The following is an 18192-nucleotide window of genomic DNA, read 5'->3' as shown; positions in this document are numbered from 1 at the left end:
TCGATCTTATGATAGCAATATCCCTTATTGATCTCTTAATGCAGTGTTTAGTTTATTTGTAATTTCTTTCTTTTATATAAGTTTTCATATTTTCAAACTTGGTGGGAGTTTCTTTTCTAGTTAGGCAGGGATCGAAAATTTCTGTACCAGAGTAATACGTCTCTCTCAAGGGAAGAACAGGGAGGGGGAAACATTACATTCTATGTTTAATTCTCGCTATGTCCAGGGCGGAAAAAGCTACAGGGAAAGAGAAAGAATCAGCTCTGTTACTCTGTGTTTTCTTGAGGTGTCCTTTGGAAGAGGAGACAGGTTTCTTGGTATTGTGAATGAAGAGATACATTCAACTCCCTGCAGGTTGCCCAGAGAGGAACGTCTGAAGGGAGGGCGAGAAGGGCAAGGGAGGTATTTCCCTTGCCGGTAAGACTCAGGACTCCTGGGTCTTGGGGGGTCTCTCCAGGGGAGGTTTGGGGAGATCAGAAAGGGGGTCCCCCAAAGAAAGATTTGGGGAACCCGGGCTATTAGGAGCCAGAATCCTAATTGGTGGCAGCGAGATCAGACCCAAGCTGGTAAAAGCTTGGGGGGAGTTCATGTTAAGCCCCCATATTTTGGACGCTAAGGTCCAGATTTGGGACAGAGGCTTTATCACAGGGAGGGTTAGTGAGATGATTCTTGGGAGCCATCCCAAACTTCATTGACTAATTTTAAATACAATGTGGAGCCTTGTTGTTTGTTCTGTGCATGCTTTCAAAATGACAGTTGTCCAGACAAATTGGGGATCAGAGGGCTGCTGTGCATCTGCAGATTTTGTGTGCTTTCTGGTGAATTTTAGTAATGTGATCTGGCTGAGTAGGGTTGGGAGGAAGGAACTTCAGAGTTCTAAAGTTCCACATGTCAGTGCCAAACACTGTTGCTCATTCATATTTACATTTCTTCCCTTATCATTTATATATGCTATACTAGAGACTTAAAATTCCACCTCTCCTGATGGAGATTACCTTGCTCTGAAGGTTGAATTCTATTGACTAGCGCTGACTTCCTGTAAAAAAGACACAGTACATAAATAATCACAATTCACACACCCAGTTGCTCTAAAACACAAATAATGCACAGTTTAACAGAGCACATATCTTCTGTTTCCTATGTTTATTAGTATCGCTGAATCTCATGTTATTTACACTTAAAATGCCTGTAATATTTTGTCTTTTAATTGCTGACAGATTTGTTTAAAAAAATGCTTTAGGCAGTTTCTACATTATATGATAAGTAATGGATGAATATTGTTGCTTCTTTCCCTGCAGCGCCTATCAAATGGCTCTATAGACTCAAATGATGAAGCCAGTCAAGTGGTGGAACTACAGGAACTGCTCGAAAAGCAAAATTATGAAATGGCACAAATGAAGGAACGTTTGGCTGCACTGTCTTCCCGAGTGGGGGAAGTAGAGCAGGAAGCAGAGACAGCCAGGAAGGATCTAATTAAAACAGAAGAAATGAGCAGTAAATATCAAAGGGACATTAGAGAGGTAAGATGGTTCACCACACTTTGACCTCAGACTTTTCAACAAGTTTTGCATGGGGTATTTGACGTGAGCCAAGCTGAGTCACTGAACATGGCAATGAAGGTTAGCACTGACAGAAATGTTGGAAGTAAGTTACACAAAGTTTAATCTTTAAAAAAAGAAAAGTATCTAAAATTATTAGAAATCTTTTTACAAAATATCATTCACAAAAACAAAAGTATTTGTGTGTGTTTCCTCTCAATAAATCTGTTTCCTCCTCTGCAAATTCCCACACATTAGACATCCCCTCCACTGAAATATTCTTCCATGCTCCTTATCTCCTCTCCCCATATATTTGTGACTCCTTCTTTTACAGCCTTCCAGATATCACGACTCCAGGTTCAGATTTGTACTGAATGTGCTGCATATCTTCTCAAACGTGCAAAGAGGAGAAACCACTTTATCTCCCACCCTCAAGCACGTCCACTGTCTAGCCATTCAATTCAGAATCTGTCAAAATTGCCTTCTCTGCTTTCAAAATCCTTCATGGAATTTTCTCCCTATCTCATAGTCCTTTTCTCTCTCTTTCCTACTACTTCTCCTCTGTTTCTTACATATTCTTGCCACTCTTCATGCAAGAGACTGCTCCTTTGCAGTTCCAGCTCCGTGACAGAGCCATGCTATGTTCCTCCATCTCTTTTAAAATCTCAAATTAAAACATGCTTTATACAGTTTAAGAAACTATATTGTCTTATTATGCCATTCTGATATCTCCCTATGTCCTCACCCCTAACTACTCCTTTTCCTCATCTGTGTTTTCTGACATTCCCTTTCTCAACTTCTCTCTCAACTTTCTAGTGAAACATTCACTGTCTTCTGGACATCTTGAATCCCATCTGCCAGCTTCCTTTCTAGCTATAACAATGTGCCAATGTTCAAACACCCATGCTTCAACCTATAGCCTGTCTTTTTTACTCTAAATCCCAAAAGTTAATTAACAGAAATAGAATGAAATTGGACTAAACAATCAAAAGCCAACTTTGCTAATATAATTTTTTTCCAAACAGATATAAAGGTACCTGCCCCCATGATCTAATTAGACAGCAGGAGAAACACTTTCCAATGCAGTGACTGAAGTATACACTGATAAATAGAGTAGACTGGTTTGTTACACTTAGGATAAGGGTTTTTTCCTCTCCTCCGGTTATGTGGAAAGTAGAAATATAAAATAAAAGATATTTTAACTACATATATTTTTTCTTAAATAAATAAACTTTATTTTCTTTTTAGCAAGCAAGGAAAGGATATTCTAGATGTTTGTCTTAACCTTTGTCTTAGGTCCAGATTCTGCCACCTTTACTTAGGTTACATAGTATCTTTATTCTTTAAGTAATCCCACTTATTTCAATGAGACAGCTTAGAAAGTAAAGTAATCTCAGTGTGTCAAGATAATGTGCCAACATTTAAATCCTTCTAAAAACCAGACAAGGTTTTAAAGCTAAAACAATTTATTGACATAGATTTCTGACCCCATGGAAGTCAATCGCAAACCCCCGCTGACTTTAGCGGGGTCAAGATTTCACCCTTAGTCTTCCAATAATTATGTGTACTGCGTATTAATTATGTATTGCATAATCTTCCAGTTATATATTGCATTGAGAGGAGACTATACTGCAACTTATCACTGTATTTAGGACTTATTTTATTCCTGATTCATACATGTTAATTCTGTACAGTTAGTAATTTTCTGGGTAGTTCATCATACTTGTGACTCTCCATTTCACTTTGAAATAGGGGGAGATAAACTCCAAGATAACATGTTAAAATGTTTCTGTTGTTTCATAGTACCACAGAATCTGTTGTATATCACCACTGTATTCATCTGATTGAGTTATATATTGGGCCAAATCCTGAAGTGTTTACTCATTTTTGACTTAGTCCTTAGTCAGGCCAAAACTCTCATTAACCTTAGAGGGAATTTTGCCTGAGCAAGGCCTGAATAAAACATGGCTAAGAGCTTCAAAGTGTGACCATTTTGTTCCCCGATATTCTGTTTACTGATGTAATTATCATGTAGACATTGATGGCTAGATGTGTTGGTGGTTTAGATTTTATTGCCACTCCACCTGTATGATTTGCTGATTAATTTCATACTCTGTGAGTAGATCGACAAAGTAGTGGTAATTCTCTGTTTTACTGCATTCTTCACTGATGAAACTGCTTTGCTGATTGAGCTGCATGCTGCATTTCATTTTCCCACTGGAAAGTACAGCGCAAATTAACAGGAATTTAGAAGCCTAAATTGTCATCAATCCTCTACTAATCTTTCTGCAAAATGTGCTGGCACATCAATTTGAGCACACAAAATCTTGCATTCGTGTGCCAAAAGGAATGCGGGTGTATGAATGCCAGATAGTACAAAAATATGGGAGTTCAGGGATAGATTCACAGAAGGACTTAGGCACCTGGCTGCCATTTTAGGCACCTAAGTCCAACATTTAAGCACAATCGAGATCCTCCAAACCCCTGCTTAGCTGCCACCTAACCCACTAGGTGCCCAACTTTCTGTTGGTGGGCATGCATATAACCACTTAAGTCCCAATGCTGCTGAACTGCTCAGTGCCCAGTTCATGCCTAAATTGTGGTAAGATTCACAATACAGGTGCTGCCTCCACCTGTCTCAATTGCGGGGCTCGATACAGTAGGCATTCTCACACCGTGTATAACCCACACCAGAAACAGGTGGACATGAGCAAGTCATGTGTGTTTCCCACTATGCTGAATAATTAGGGCACTCCTCCAGGATGTGAGAGACCCAAGTTTGAATCCCTGCTCTGCTGACTTGGAGCAGGGGCTTGACCCCAGATGTCCCACCTCTCAGGTGAGTGCCCCACTGCTCGGCTAATGAGTATTCTGTGGTGGGTCTCTCTCCATATCTCATTTTGTATTAATAATTAAATATTCATTAGGCCAGCAAGCAAGCAAGAATGACTCTAGGTCAGGAGTCAGGGCATTTTTCTGGGAGATTAGAGACATGGGTTCTAGTCCCTGTTCCAAGGAATATTTAAACATTTAATTCACGGCTATGAATATCACTGGGCAGCAGAGTGTCTAAGAGTGAGGTGCTGCAATGCCTAAATCCCTTTGTACACAAAGATTGATGCATTTGGATATTTTCCTGCTGAAAATTTGCCAGAATGTATATAGCTGCCTATTGGCTGTGTGTTTTTAAAGTTGCAATGGATAAATCAAATTATTAAATTTTGTTCTTAATGCATAAAAGCTGCTGGTGGAAGAGTTTATTTCATTAGCCCCATGAAAATATCAGGGTGAATGAAGAAAATAAATTTTATAATCAATGTAAGCAAACGTGAAACGTTTCCAGTTTGTTATACATAATGCATACAGTATCTTGGTGCAATCTCTAACATCATCTCCTTCAGTATTCAGCTTGATCGGTAAAATCTAAATTTTTTTTTTTATGTTCAGCATGTGAAGTATGTGATTATTGATCAGAAGACCCAAATCAGTCAACAAAGTATATGATAATTCAACCACTGAAATTTGCAAGAGTATGCGAATATACAAGAACCGTCTCAGTAGGTTGAGTACAGTTAATCATTTACTTTCTTCTCTCCATTTTTACCCACTTACCTCTCGGGTATTCTGATTTCTAATTTTCCTGTGCTATCAAGAGAAGAAAGTGATGCCAAAAGATAGATAGAGCCAGAGCCATCCCTAGGGGAGTGCGGGGCTCAGGGTGGAAGTGACGAATCCGTCACTTCCGGGACCGACCATGCCTGGTGCTGGCCAATCACTCTGGCACTTCCGGGAATGATCACTCCCGGTGCTGGCCAATTGCACCGGCAGCCCACGGGGCCCCCCAAAGCATGGGGCACGGAGTGGTTGTCCTGATTTGCTGTACCCAAGGGATGGCTCTGGTTAGAGCATAGAACCATAAGCCAGGATATCTGAGTTAAGTTCCTGCCTCTGCCATTGACTTACCGTATTTCCCTGGAGAAGTCGCCTTTCTGGATCTCTAAGTCCCTCCACTCCCAAAGATATTCCACATGTGGAAATTATGACCATTGTTTTCAGCTGAGTAGACTAGTGCCATGAACTGCTTTTTCTGCCACTACTATTGTTGTTGTTGCTGTCCCCCAGTCAATTCAAGAGTCCCTCTGGAGCCATCTGTTTTTGGGCTGTGGCAAATGTCTGCATCTCCACTTTATGTAGGTTGGTGAGCTGTTTCACCGGCAAGGACAGAGAAGTGAATTCCATGCCCAAATCTTTTTTAAGATCCTTTCCTCAGGATGTTTTTTCTTATTTACAACAATGGCCACAAACAAAACAAAAGAGAACAATTCAACTGAAATAAAAAAGGAGGCTGCAGTTTTTACATTGCCATGTGGATGAAATGGGATCTGGCAAGGGTTGATAGCAGCAGTGGGGAGGGAGAAGAGAGGAACAGGGACTAGTGGGATGAATAGGAGCAGAGTGGTTCAGGGAAAGGGTTAGGTGTGTAGTAAATGAGGCAGGGGATTGCAGGAAGGGAATGGATGGTCTTATGGTTCAAGTGGTGAAATGGTGTCCTGGAGAACTGGATTCTATCTCTGCCTCTATCACAGACTTCCTGTATTATGCTGGGCAGATTTCGTAACTCAAAATTTTCAGAGGTGGTCATGAATTACGTATTTCTCCTTTTCTGAATGCCCAACATGAGACATCAGGGGCCGTATTTCCAGAAGTTCCAGAATGATTACACCTACAACTGAGAGCTGAAGGAGCTGTGCTTTGAATATATAAAGTGCTATAAAAATGCTGAGTACACTGAAAACTCAGGCCTTCGATGTTCTCAAGTTGAACATCTAAAAGTTGTTGATATTTTGACAATTTTGGCCTTAATCTCTGTTCATCAGTTTCCAGATGTAAAATAGGGATAATAACACCACCTTGTCTCACAGGAGTGTTGTTAAGATAAATCAATTAATACTTGTGAAGCACTTGAAAACTACAGTGAGAGCACCATAGGAAACCCCTTGAGGAAATTAATCATTTTGTGTTCAGTGTAGGGTTTAGATGGTGTGTGGTAAATAAGAACCACACACTGAATAATGGGGATAAAACAAAATATTGAATAGCTGCTTGTTAAGTGAGCACTGTCCAACCTATGCACTGAAAGAGGCCAGATCTTGTGGAAAAAATGATATATGATCGTGTAATTAAAGACTGTATTGTAATTAAGGCTACAATTTAGTCCTGGGTATTTTTAGTAAAACTCATGAACAGGTCATGGGCAATAAAAAAAATTCACAGCCCGTGACCTGTCCATGACTTACACTAAGAATACCTGACTAAATCTTGGGGGCTGGCGGCTGCTGGGTGGCAGGTGCGCACAGGATGGCCACTGCTGGGGTCGTTCCCAGAATAGGGAGCAGCTAGGGCTAGTGACACCAGTGCTGGAGGCTGTATACTGCAGCTGCTCTGGCCAGGTGGCTGGGAACTGCTGCCGGGGCCAGTGGACCATGGCTGCTCGGGCCAGCCAGGGACCATTACCTAGGCCTGCGAACCACAGCTGCTCTGGCTGTCCCAGGACTGCTGCCAGGCTGGTGTGGCTGTCCCCAGGGCCATTCCAGCAGTGGCCAGTGTGGCTATGGCCTCAGAGCCAGCTACTTGGGCAGCCCTGGGGTCAGCCACACTGGCCGCTGCAGAAGTCACAGAGGTTGCAGAAAGTCACAGAATCCATGACTTCTGCGATCTCTCTGTCAGGCATGGAGCTCTAATCATAATGCATACACAGAAAGTGGAGGGAAGCAAATGGAGGTTGTATTTGCAACCTGAATTCTGTCATTTCCTAGCTTTTGAGTGCCTGACTTTGCAACCTTGATAAAGTTTTAATTTGGGGATTTTGCATAAATAATTCTTGTAAACTTTTTTCCATTGCAGTGACAATGTGAGTAACAATGTATTGTAAGAAACTGTTCTTACCAGAGTCTCTAATGGACTGCTTCCTAGCCAAAGCTTAGAACCAGTACTCCATCCTCATCCTCTTTGACACATCAGCCACTTTACACAATCAATCATGCTCTCCTTGAAGTCTTTTCTTCCCGTAGCTTCCATGATTGTGTCCTCTTCTGGTTCTTTTCTTACCTCTCTAATTGCTCCTTAATTATATCCCCTAAAGGATCCTCCTCAAGTCCCCTGTTCAACTTTCTGTGGGGTTTCATAGGGCTCCACGCTTGGACATCTAGCTCTCAGCTCAAACTCAGTATGGCTAAAACAGAATTCTTCATTTTTTTCACCCTATCTCCCATATTGCCCCACACTTAGGAGGAGCTCTCTAATTGCTCCTTAATTATATCCTCTAAAGGATCCTCCTCATGTCCCCTGTTCAACTTTCTGTGGGGTTTCACAGGGCTCCGCACTTGGACATCTAGCTCTCAGCTCAAACTCAGTATGGCTAAAACAGAATTCTTCATTTTTTTCATCCTACCTTCCATATTGCCCCACACTTAGGAGGAGCTCCCTGTAAAAATCCACAAAACTATCTCATTATCCTCCTTGAAATTCCTCCTTAACATTTTTCTTTGCCATGATGCCTACAAAATATTTGTCAACCATCAGGCCGCTGATGATCTGTGACCATGGCTTATCATTTTGACAAGTGTTGTTTCATTGTTTCCTTGTACTCCCCATCTATCTGGCTGTGTCCATCTGTTGTCTCCTGTCTCAAGGCTGTCCTTCTGTTCCGAGGGGTCTTGCTCTGTGATTAGGGCTCCTAGGATCTACTGAGGTATAAATAATAATAATATGATGATGATACAGGTAGTGCAGTCACAATCCAAAAAATAAAAGTACTATATTTGGGAGTTTCTTATTGGAAAATCTTTCATCTCATGCTGGTGAATTCACTATTGGCATAACCAAGAGAGATAAGAGCCATGTGGTTTGAGAGACATTTTCTCAGTCACTATAAATTACAGGATTTTTTTATACTTCAAGTCAATATGTAAGAAAACTGTTGGAACACATATATATATAATCTAAGCGTGTCCAAGGTATGCATAGGCCTGCTACCTGTGATATAATTGAACCTTTCTATTGTTTCCTTCCTTTTCTGATTGTTGTTTACTGTGAATATTCATAGATAACTGTTTTAGCATTCATAGATGATAGAGAGAAGCTGTTTCTTTTTGACTTTTGAACATCTAGAATATATACAGAAGTTACACCTCCAGCTTAAAAATCAGTCCTGTTATGTGAATCAGAGAAACCAATGGAGAAAAGACAAAATCAAGTATCAAGGGCTTCCACTCTTTAGTGGACAACATATTTTTCTTTAAAGGGAACAACTGTTTTGAAATATAAAATGTGGAACATTATTACTCTCTCCCACTAGTTTCTGCATTAGCATAGCCCTTCTCACCCTGTATTATCTGTTTGTTCCTCTCTTCAGATGACAAGGAAGCAATCTCTTCACAGGCCCCTTTACTCTCCGCTTCAAAAATGCCATTAGTTGTCAATGGGTAATAAGAGAAAGGAAGCAGCTGTTGGAGGTGCTTTAGAGAAGTGCTCACTGTGAGAGTTGGCATGAGTGGGCAACATCCCAGTGAACCTGCAGGGAAAATTATTTCAGCAGCAGCTTCTTTCTTCTTGCAAAGCTTCTCTTCCAGTCTTTCCAACCCTGAGCATTTAAAACTCTTGAGTAAGCCTCCCCAAAATCATCAGACTAACTTAGAAATCATAGTATTTTAAAACCATGTTATACAGTTTGGTTCTTTTTATTTGTCTTCTTGTTGTTCCCTGCTTTTATGATTCATCTTTTCACATGTTTTTCTGAGCAAACAAGGGCTAGAAACTTTTTTTTTCCAAAAAAAAGCTTCAGATTCTCAAGTGTTTACACAACTACAGGAGCTGGGACTTGAGGAAAAGAGCAAATATCACAAAGATGTCAATAAAATCAGAAGATTTTACAACTGAGTCTTCTATCCTAACTGGGTTGTCTACAACAGATCCCTTTGTCTCCCGAGGATATTCCTGGCAAACGCAATATGCCTGTTAGAGTTGGTCAAAATGTTTTAATCAGAAAAAGTTCATGGCACAACGACTACATTTACAACTAAATTAAATTTTGGTGAAATATGATGATTTGTCTAAGTCAAAACCTTGCCTGAAATGAGCTAGATCAATGGTGAGGGTGCTGGCCCATGAAGTGGGTGAGCCAGTTTCAAGGCTCCCTGATTCAGAGCAATCTGGGATTAAAATTCTCTTCTGCCTAATTTACAGCAGAGTTTTCCATTCCCACTCAGGCAGAGAAGGGACTTCAACTTGGCAATTCCACATTGCAGGCTGGTGCACCAATGGCCACCCAGATACACACCCAAATGCAGATCAAAAACAAATTTCAAAACATCAAAATTTGCCACAAAATGGAATTGTCATCTTCTAGTCAGCTGTAGTCCTGACTTCCTTCTCCTGCTCCTTTCCTTGGTGTGTCCCCTCCACACACCCTCATCTTTGAGGAAGAGCATCAGGGGCTATTCTTTCTCCACCCAAAGGGCTCCTAAGGAAGTCATCTGCTACAGACTACAGCCTGTTCAAACCTGAGAGGATCTTTGCAAAAATACAGTGTAGTCCCAACTGTCTGAATAGCATGGGGGGGGGGCGCTGATTTTGTTACAATAATCAAGAGGATGGGAGCCGTTTAGTTGGCCTCCTCTGCTGCTGGTGGATTGTCCTCCTTCTCACAGACCTGGCCAGGAGTCTCCACTCTGCCTACTAACTCTCTCTTGTGACAGTGAGGCTGCAGAGGGCTCCCAGGGCTGCTGCAGAGCCAGTGATACCCAATCTCTGCAGGTGCAGGTACTCGTGGGAGGCTCCAGTCCTGGTGGGGCAGAGTGGAGTATTGACCAGCAATCTCTGCTCTGGGGGACAAGGAAGGAATTCAAATAATGCAGAAGTTTGGATAATAGAGTTTTGGATAAACAGGAGTGTACTGTATTATTTATTTGTTTGCTTTAGTTATTTCACTTGCATTGCAGTTTCACGTAGATGACTTAGCTGAGTCAGAGCTCCATTGTGCTGGGCACTATATAATACAGCAAATGATAGTCCATGTCCCAAAGATCTTACAGCATAGCCCACCCATGCATCAGAGAGCAGCTGAAACAGCAAACATCCAGTTTCTTCTCCAGTCATTGGCTTTACTGAGTACAGGGGATGAGTCTACCTTAATCACTGTAGTTACAGAATAATAGCTGCACAGCTCCTGAGTTTTTCTTGTAATTGTACGTTAGGGTTTGTGGCATGTTTCTCACTCCTCGTGTTCAATCGCACCTCTTATTTTGTTTTTTTCAATAATCGTAGTTGTTTGCTATGTGTGTGCTGCAGCTTCTCTCTCAGAAGACTTTTTTAGGAGTGTCCCCCAAGGAAATTGTTGGAGTCATGGCTCCTGGCACCTTCTGCAGGCCTCTGATTGTGGGAGGGGCACTGGGATGGTATCTTCCCTTTCTCTGTATACATCAGAAAGGAGACAAGCCTGTGGTAGACGTGTCTCATGGTAGAAAGAGCTTGGCTGCAGAAGAATTGGGGTTCCATTTGGAGATTTGAATTAATTGAACTCGAACCTTCACGTAAATATGCAGAGATTAGCTCCATGCCAGCCTTTATGAACTTAAGCTGCAGGACTCCATTTGCAAACAATATCTCTACTGATTCTGTAGGGTTCGTGCAGCCCTTGTATATATGACCTCCCACACTTACCGTCTTCCTGGCAAATTAAAGAGTAAGGTTTGATTGATGACACTAAGTACTTACAGTAGGTAAGGGTTTGGCTCTACGGTGAGTCAAGTTAGTCAGTTCTGGACCCTGGTGCTGTGGATTTCAGTATTGGCCTTTATCACCTCCTCTTGTAATAGATTTACAGTATATTAGAGCACATCAGCTTTCTTGATCAGTGGCATATAATTTGTATAGTACTGCTATAGTGATGTTCAATTTTGATATATGAAGTAGATTCTTTTCCTTTGTATTCATGTCTACTCTTATTTAAAAATAAGCAAGTTAATGTTGGGTTCTTTGTTATACGTATCATACATACCAAAATGCAGATAACTAGGAAAAAACGGAGAAGTTGAGAAATCTTCAGTTTCCCCTGAATGTTGTTCTGAACTATATATTTATCTATATTAGTGGATGGCGTTAAATTCTGCTATAGACATTTGTAGGTGGTTTATTTATATGAAAACGTATTAATCCAAAGGGGGGAAAATGCTCCCTAGAGAAAATAGGAAAATCACTTCCTCTGTGTATTATTTTTGCAGCTCTGTCTACTGTTAACATGAAAATTAAGCTGACATCTCAACTAAATGACATTTGAAATACATGTTTCTTCATTTTAGGCTATGGCACAGAAAGAAGATATGGAAGAAAGAATCACTACCCTTGAGAAGCGTTACCTCAGTGCACAGAGGGAATCCACTTCCATACATGACATGAATGATAAACTGGAAAATGAACTGGCAAATAAGGAGGCCATCCTGCGTCAGGTTCAGTATCTACATCCCTGGAGCAGCTCTCTTCATGCAGAATTAAAGTTAACACTAAACAAACAAAAAAATGAGTCCTGAAGTTGTGATAGGAGGTTTCTATTAAAGTAGGCCAAGTTTCTCATTCTAAATCAACCATAACAGAGCATGGACCAAATTGCCTTAAAGAAAATCAAGCAGGTCAAAGTCTATAAGATTCATATTAGCTACCATAATCATAAATAGCAAAACCAATTTGTCCACTCAGCTCTGTGAGGTATCTGTGCTGAGTTATGTATCCCTGTGGTGTCCTGCACCAGTGTGCATCAAATCACATAAGCTAAGCAAACAACGGTCAATCTGTGCACCATGTTTACTTGGATATCATTGGTCACACAAATGTGAATAAAAAATATATATTTTAAAAGAAAGATTATTCCACCAAATACTGGTCATTTGCAGAAAATGGGTTTTAATAAGTGAAAATATTTTAATAATGCATGGATGACACAAATAATTGTGTCATCCATGTATCTTCATTTTAAAAAGGTTTGTAAGGATGGGACAGTTTTCTTTCATGTCGTATTTTTTTCTGTGATGCAAAACCTGAAGTCCAAAGTTGAAATAGGAGACTCCAAAGCCCATCATTTAGAACTTATTCAAATTAATGGATTCTAGAGCTAAAAAAAGCTTTTAGAATCCTTAGGGTTTGTTTATCTTATAGCAAGAGAGGTATTCTAGTAGTTCAGTGAGGAGAATGGAAGTCAAAACTTACAGGTTCTATTCTTGATTCTTTTGCTGGCTCAATACAATCTTGAGTTAGTTGGTCTTCACCTCATAGGCGCAGGATTTAAATTTCTGTAAAATTTGTGTAGCTGCTTCAAAGGGGTGCTGTGAGGCATTATTAATTATTATATATCAATATTTGTTGTCATCAGGTGCTATACAGGAGAGAGAGCCCAAGAACTTTTGAGTACCAGAACCCTCAAATTGCTTCTGGTTGTATTCTGCTACAAAGTAATTTGAGTTTGACAGAATAAAACCTAGTTATGTGCCAGCTAGGTCATTTGTGATTAAGTTTTGAAACAACAAAAACTTTGGGTCTGATTCTCCTTTGTGGCTGAAATGCACACTGTATAGGGCTGTCAGGGAAAGGGTGGAGGGAGGCAAAGAAGGCATTGCCTTCCAGTAAAAATTAGAGCAACCTCGGAGTTCTCTTACATATGCTTCGACAGATGACAGTCGGTGGGTGCAGTGAAGCTCTGCACCCACGCTTGTCCTCCTGGGAATTCCCAGCACTTCAGACTCTGTAATGGTGGCTGGCTTAGAACCATTCCACTAGCCATGCTAGAGTGGGAAATGAGGAACAAGAGAGAGGTGCTACGTTTAAGGCCCATTTACACAGCCAAAGTGCAATAAAGGGGCCATAGGGCAACAGAGAATCAAGTTCTTTGTCTGACCAATGGATCAGGTGAATGGAGAACATTGCTTATAGTTTAAGGTAAGAATTACAATATGGATAGAAAACTGTAAAATGCAGAACTATGTATATTGCTTAAATTTTGGAGAAGCGAATTTCTTTCTTTCCCTCAATAGACAACAAAGGTTTATTCTTTAGTTTTTCAAATGTCTTATCTGTAAACAGTATATAATGCAAAAGAAAAAAAAGGCTCCCCCCATTATAAGGCAATTTGAGAACACCTTGATAACTAATTTGTCCTCTAATGGAGTGAAACCCCATTAAAATAAAATTATTTATGTTCATTAATGAGAATGAAAGGATCAAAACCCAAACTTTTTAGATTCTATTTTGAAAGTTGCTTGAAGACTGTTATTAATTTTCCTCTTTAACAGTAAGAACAATAGATGAAAGAGAAAAATACCTATATCAGCTGTTAGTTTTTTATTAGCAATTTAAGTAGTTTTACAATATGCATAAATTGCCTACAGAGAATAGTAAGTACTGATAACTGTGCTACATAAAAGCAGACTTAGAATACATTTGCAGCATTGCAACATCAACAAAATACATTTTAAACCTTATTACCCTGTCAGAGGATTAAAATACCAGTACAAAAGATAACAGTATTTACCGCATGTTCTTGTTAGTCCCACCCTAAATTCATTGGAAGGGGACAATTAATACTAAGTGAAATCATATTCATTTTGGATGTCTCATGGGGCAGAAAACACCCTACTTATCAAAAGAAAACTTAAAGGCCCACCCTTCCCCCCCCCATACTTCTCTTTCAATTATTATCAAAGTTTCAATAACTTACATAAAACAAGATTTAACTGTAAATTCACAACAAAAAATTAACTGTGCAGCAGTAAGCAAATGGCCGACAGGAACTGATAATGGGTGTCCTTGGATGTGTAACCAGGGCTGATTCAGCATCACACTAGTGGTATGTTATTGGCATCAATTAGTTCCAACAATTTTTTAGCAAATGCATCCTTTTAAAACATGTGCTTCTTTCCAGTCTCTTATGCTCTTGGTTTTGCAGTAAATGAGTTGATGTTTGTGTCTGTGGCTTTCAAAACTCTGATTTTACTGGCACAAGTACTTTTTTCCTTGGCTGGCACTAATAGCACACAGATTAGAGGGAAAAGAATGTTTGTTCATCTTCTTACTTTACAGATTGCAACTTCTTTACTTGGCCTTGATATGAAATCCTTAGTCCTCATACCAGTCATAGCGTAAAAGGCCTGCACAGTTCCATACTTGGATGAATCCTTTTCACAAGCCCATAATAAACTCTCTTGCAAGCTGGAGAGTATCTGTATCTGAACCCACTTGGAGTGCCTGCCTCAGAAAGTCCCCCAAGAATTGCAGCCATTTCTTAATTCTGCCTTTTTATATTTTCTGTTTTCGTCTCTGGGTTTCAGATGGAAGAAAAAAACAGACAGCTGCAAGAACGTCTTGAGCTCGCTGAACAGAAGCTGCAACAGACAATGCGGAAGGCTGAGACCTTGCCTGAAGTGGAGGCTGAACTAGCTCAGAGAATTGCAGCACTGACTAAGGTACTGCACTGAGAAATAGGTTCATTCCAGAAATGTTTGGTTTAACTTTGGTTTAATACATTCTGTATTCCTCCCTACAACAACCATAACAAAAAAGGACTTCATTTCAGCCTCATAAGAAATGGGGGGAAAATATGCTGTGTAGACACACTGTAAGCAAATGTTAATTATTGCTATGTAACATAAGTAGTATTACCCTGGCTTTATTAATGCCATTGTTATAACTTGATATACCACATGCCTTGACTGTATTTCTCACAGTCTTTCTTGGCAGGTGCAGTAACTACTCTTACTTTAGTTTACATTATATTTAAAAAGATGTCATGGATTTCCAAAAAAAATCATGATCCCATTTAGCTTTTAAATATGTAAACATTTCCCTTTTAACCAAAAAAAATCAACCTGATAAATCATTTTTCCATAATGTTTTTATACGACATTAATTAGGAGAGACACAATAATCATTTTTACCACAGTAAATAACACAAAATTACACATTTTTTCTACTGGCATTTAGGATGAGTTGTGTGTGACAGAAACAAAGCCATCCTGAATATTGTTTTTTTTTTAAATTGATTCTTTGTAGCAGGTAATCAAACTACAACTGATAAATCACAAGGAAAAATGTAAAACCCTAAAGGGACCAAAGACAATCTGGTTTCTCTGTTAACAATTTATTGTACAACAGCTTTCTTCCATAAAAACAATAAGACAAAAGTTCATTTTCAATTATTCAAAATTCATGTATTGCTCTCTACCAGATTTTTCAGATGTGCATGCAGTTAATGCTGTAGTGTAGTTCAAAGTATTTTCAACTTCATTAGGACACGTAATTCTCATAAAATATTTAATCCTTCACATTTATAGTTGGAAGAAAATGAAAAACTCCATACAGCACAGTATGCTACACATCATTATGATTTATTTGAATTTTCTTTTCTCTATCACTACAGAAGATTGTATTAATTTTATTTAGCAACTAATTTTCATTTTTTAACAGGTTTCAGAGTGAAGTGCGTTTTAGCCCACAAAAGCTTATGCCCAAATAAATTTGTTAATCTCTAAGGTGTCACAGGTACTCCTCATATTTTAGCAGAATTACACAAAACTTTGTATTTGTTCCTTTTTATCAGGTCTTCAGTGCCGGGATGGCTTATAGGATTAGTTTGACCTCTGTGTAATTTAGTCAAGAAGGAAATAGAATATAATTTCTTTTATCTCATTAAGATAATATCAGTATTCAGTAATCAAGATTTTGTGCTGTCCACTTTAGGTATATGGGTGGGGAATCTGAAAGGGAACTGAAAATTCTGGAAAAAAGAAGATTCAACAAAAAGGAAGCTGCGTGAAATGACAAACAAATGTTACAGTATTTTGTAAAAACCATGGTGCACATGCATGAGGCATCCCTTGTCAGCTTTAAGTTGTCCATCTGTGATTTATTCAGCAGATGACCTGACATTTTAATGCCCTTAGGAGAATATTGCTTTATATTTAAGATGAAATTTTCTTTTATAAATTCTTCAATATTTTATGCACCAGTAGTTTTTCTTCAACCTCAAGCATGTCTTTTGTTGACACCATTTTTTTTCTTGAACAAACACTGACACTTAATATTGTGAGAAGAATATCTCATCTCAGTCATGCAGGATACTCAGTATCTTTCAGTGCAATAAAGTCTTCATTCTGATCATAAACATGCTAAGACATACATTTCCGTGTGCCTTTTTCACAGTCTTTTGTTTTATGTGATTAGAGAACTGGTGACAGAATGGACATTTCATCCAAAATGGCCTTCATCCAAGTTTTTGTCTAGAAAGAAACTACAAAGTCAATTGGACTGAGTAATTTATGTAAGAATTTCACTGTTCCAGGTGCTTGATAGTGGCCATCATTCTATTGTATCAAACACTGGCAATGCGTGAACTTGGAGAAATTGCAGGCAGGTAAACTGCAAGTAGGATGCTGAGCAAAGGCAGATTGATAGTCCACTTTTACAGGTCAGGGGTTAGAGTACAGACAGATATCCATAGAACACAGGAATAGGTGCCCAGGGCAGTGGCGAATTTAGAGTTAGTGGGGGCCTGTGCTCAGCTTCATTTTTGCACCGCACCCCAACCCCGTGAGGATCCAGCCAAGAAAAAAAAACACTCTCTTTTATCTTCCCACTATTTTTCATTCTTTTTATCTTCATCCTCCTCCTATATTATAAGTAATGGAAAGTAAATGAAAATAAAGTGAGGTATCTTGATTGGGGCAGAGGGTAGGGGTCCAGGAGGGGGTATGAGGGTCGGGCTTTGGGAGGGAGTTTGGGTGCTGGGTGCAGGCTCTGGGTGGGGCAGGAGGTTTGGGTGCAAGAGGGATGAGGGGTCGGGCTTTGGGAGGAAATTTGGGTGCTGGCTCTGGGCTAGGACAGGGGGTTGAGATGTGAGAGGGGGCAGGAGGGTGGCACTTACCTTGTGGGGCACAGCTCCCAAAGTGACTGGTACACACACCCTTCTGGCAGCAGCTCCTAAGTAGGGGAGGGATCAGGGGGTCTCTGCATACCACTGCCCCCACAGTTCCCATTGGCCGCAGTTCCTGGCCAATGGGAGCTGCAGAGTCGGCGCTTAGGGCAAGGGCAGTGCCAGAGTCACTCACACACACACAGGGGCTGCAGGGACATGCCGGCTGCTTCCAGGAGCGGCATGGAGGAGAGAGGTAGAGTGGGCAGGGAGCCTTAGCCCTGCTGCTGGCATGTCTCGATGAACCCCTTGGGGGGAGAGGGGCATCAGGTCTCCGTGTGCTGCCCGGGGTGCACAGAGATGTGCCAGCAGCTGACTGCTTCTGGGAGCATTGTAGGGCCACCGGCCATGGCATGCAGGCAGCGTGCCTGCCTGAGTCTGTCTACGCTGCCAGCCAGGACTCGAGGGCAGGTTGTCAGAGGAGATTTGTCCTGCATTTTGGGGGACTCCCGATCATTGGGGACCCCATGCCACCACATGGTTTGTTTCATGGTAAATCTGCTCCTGTGACTTCTGGGATGGATTGGAGGACCATCATATCTCAGTTGTTGTGATTTCCTGTTTTCACTGCAGTTATCTTGGGGTAGCAACATGTGTTAACAACTGTTTCAGGATCTGCCCTATGGGGAAAATCTATGATAG

General features: G+C 40.4%; 1 protein-coding gene across 1 annotated transcript in view; it reads left to right on the top strand.

The window, feature by feature from the left end:
* PPFIA2 (PTPRF interacting protein alpha 2) overlaps window positions 1–18192 on the top strand; it is a 647901-nt gene that overhangs the window by 512337 nt on the left and 117372 nt on the right. The window contains exons 8-10 of the mRNA XM_075066795.1: window positions 1299–1520; window positions 11897–12043; window positions 14912–15046. Of these exons, the coding sequence (XP_074922896.1) occupies window positions 1299–1520; window positions 11897–12043; window positions 14912–15046 (504 nt within the window). The remainder of the gene's footprint in view (window positions 1–1298; window positions 1521–11896; window positions 12044–14911; window positions 15047–18192) is intronic.

Source organism: Chelonoidis abingdonii, chromosome 1 (genome assembly GCF_003597395.2).
Source record: "Chelonoidis abingdonii isolate Lonesome George chromosome 1, CheloAbing_2.0, whole genome shotgun sequence".
NCBI classification, from domain to species: Eukaryota; Metazoa; Chordata; order Testudines; family Testudinidae; genus Chelonoidis; species Chelonoidis abingdonii.
Note: the sequence above shows the minus strand (reverse complement) of the source record. Positions and strands in the feature narration are given on the sequence as shown.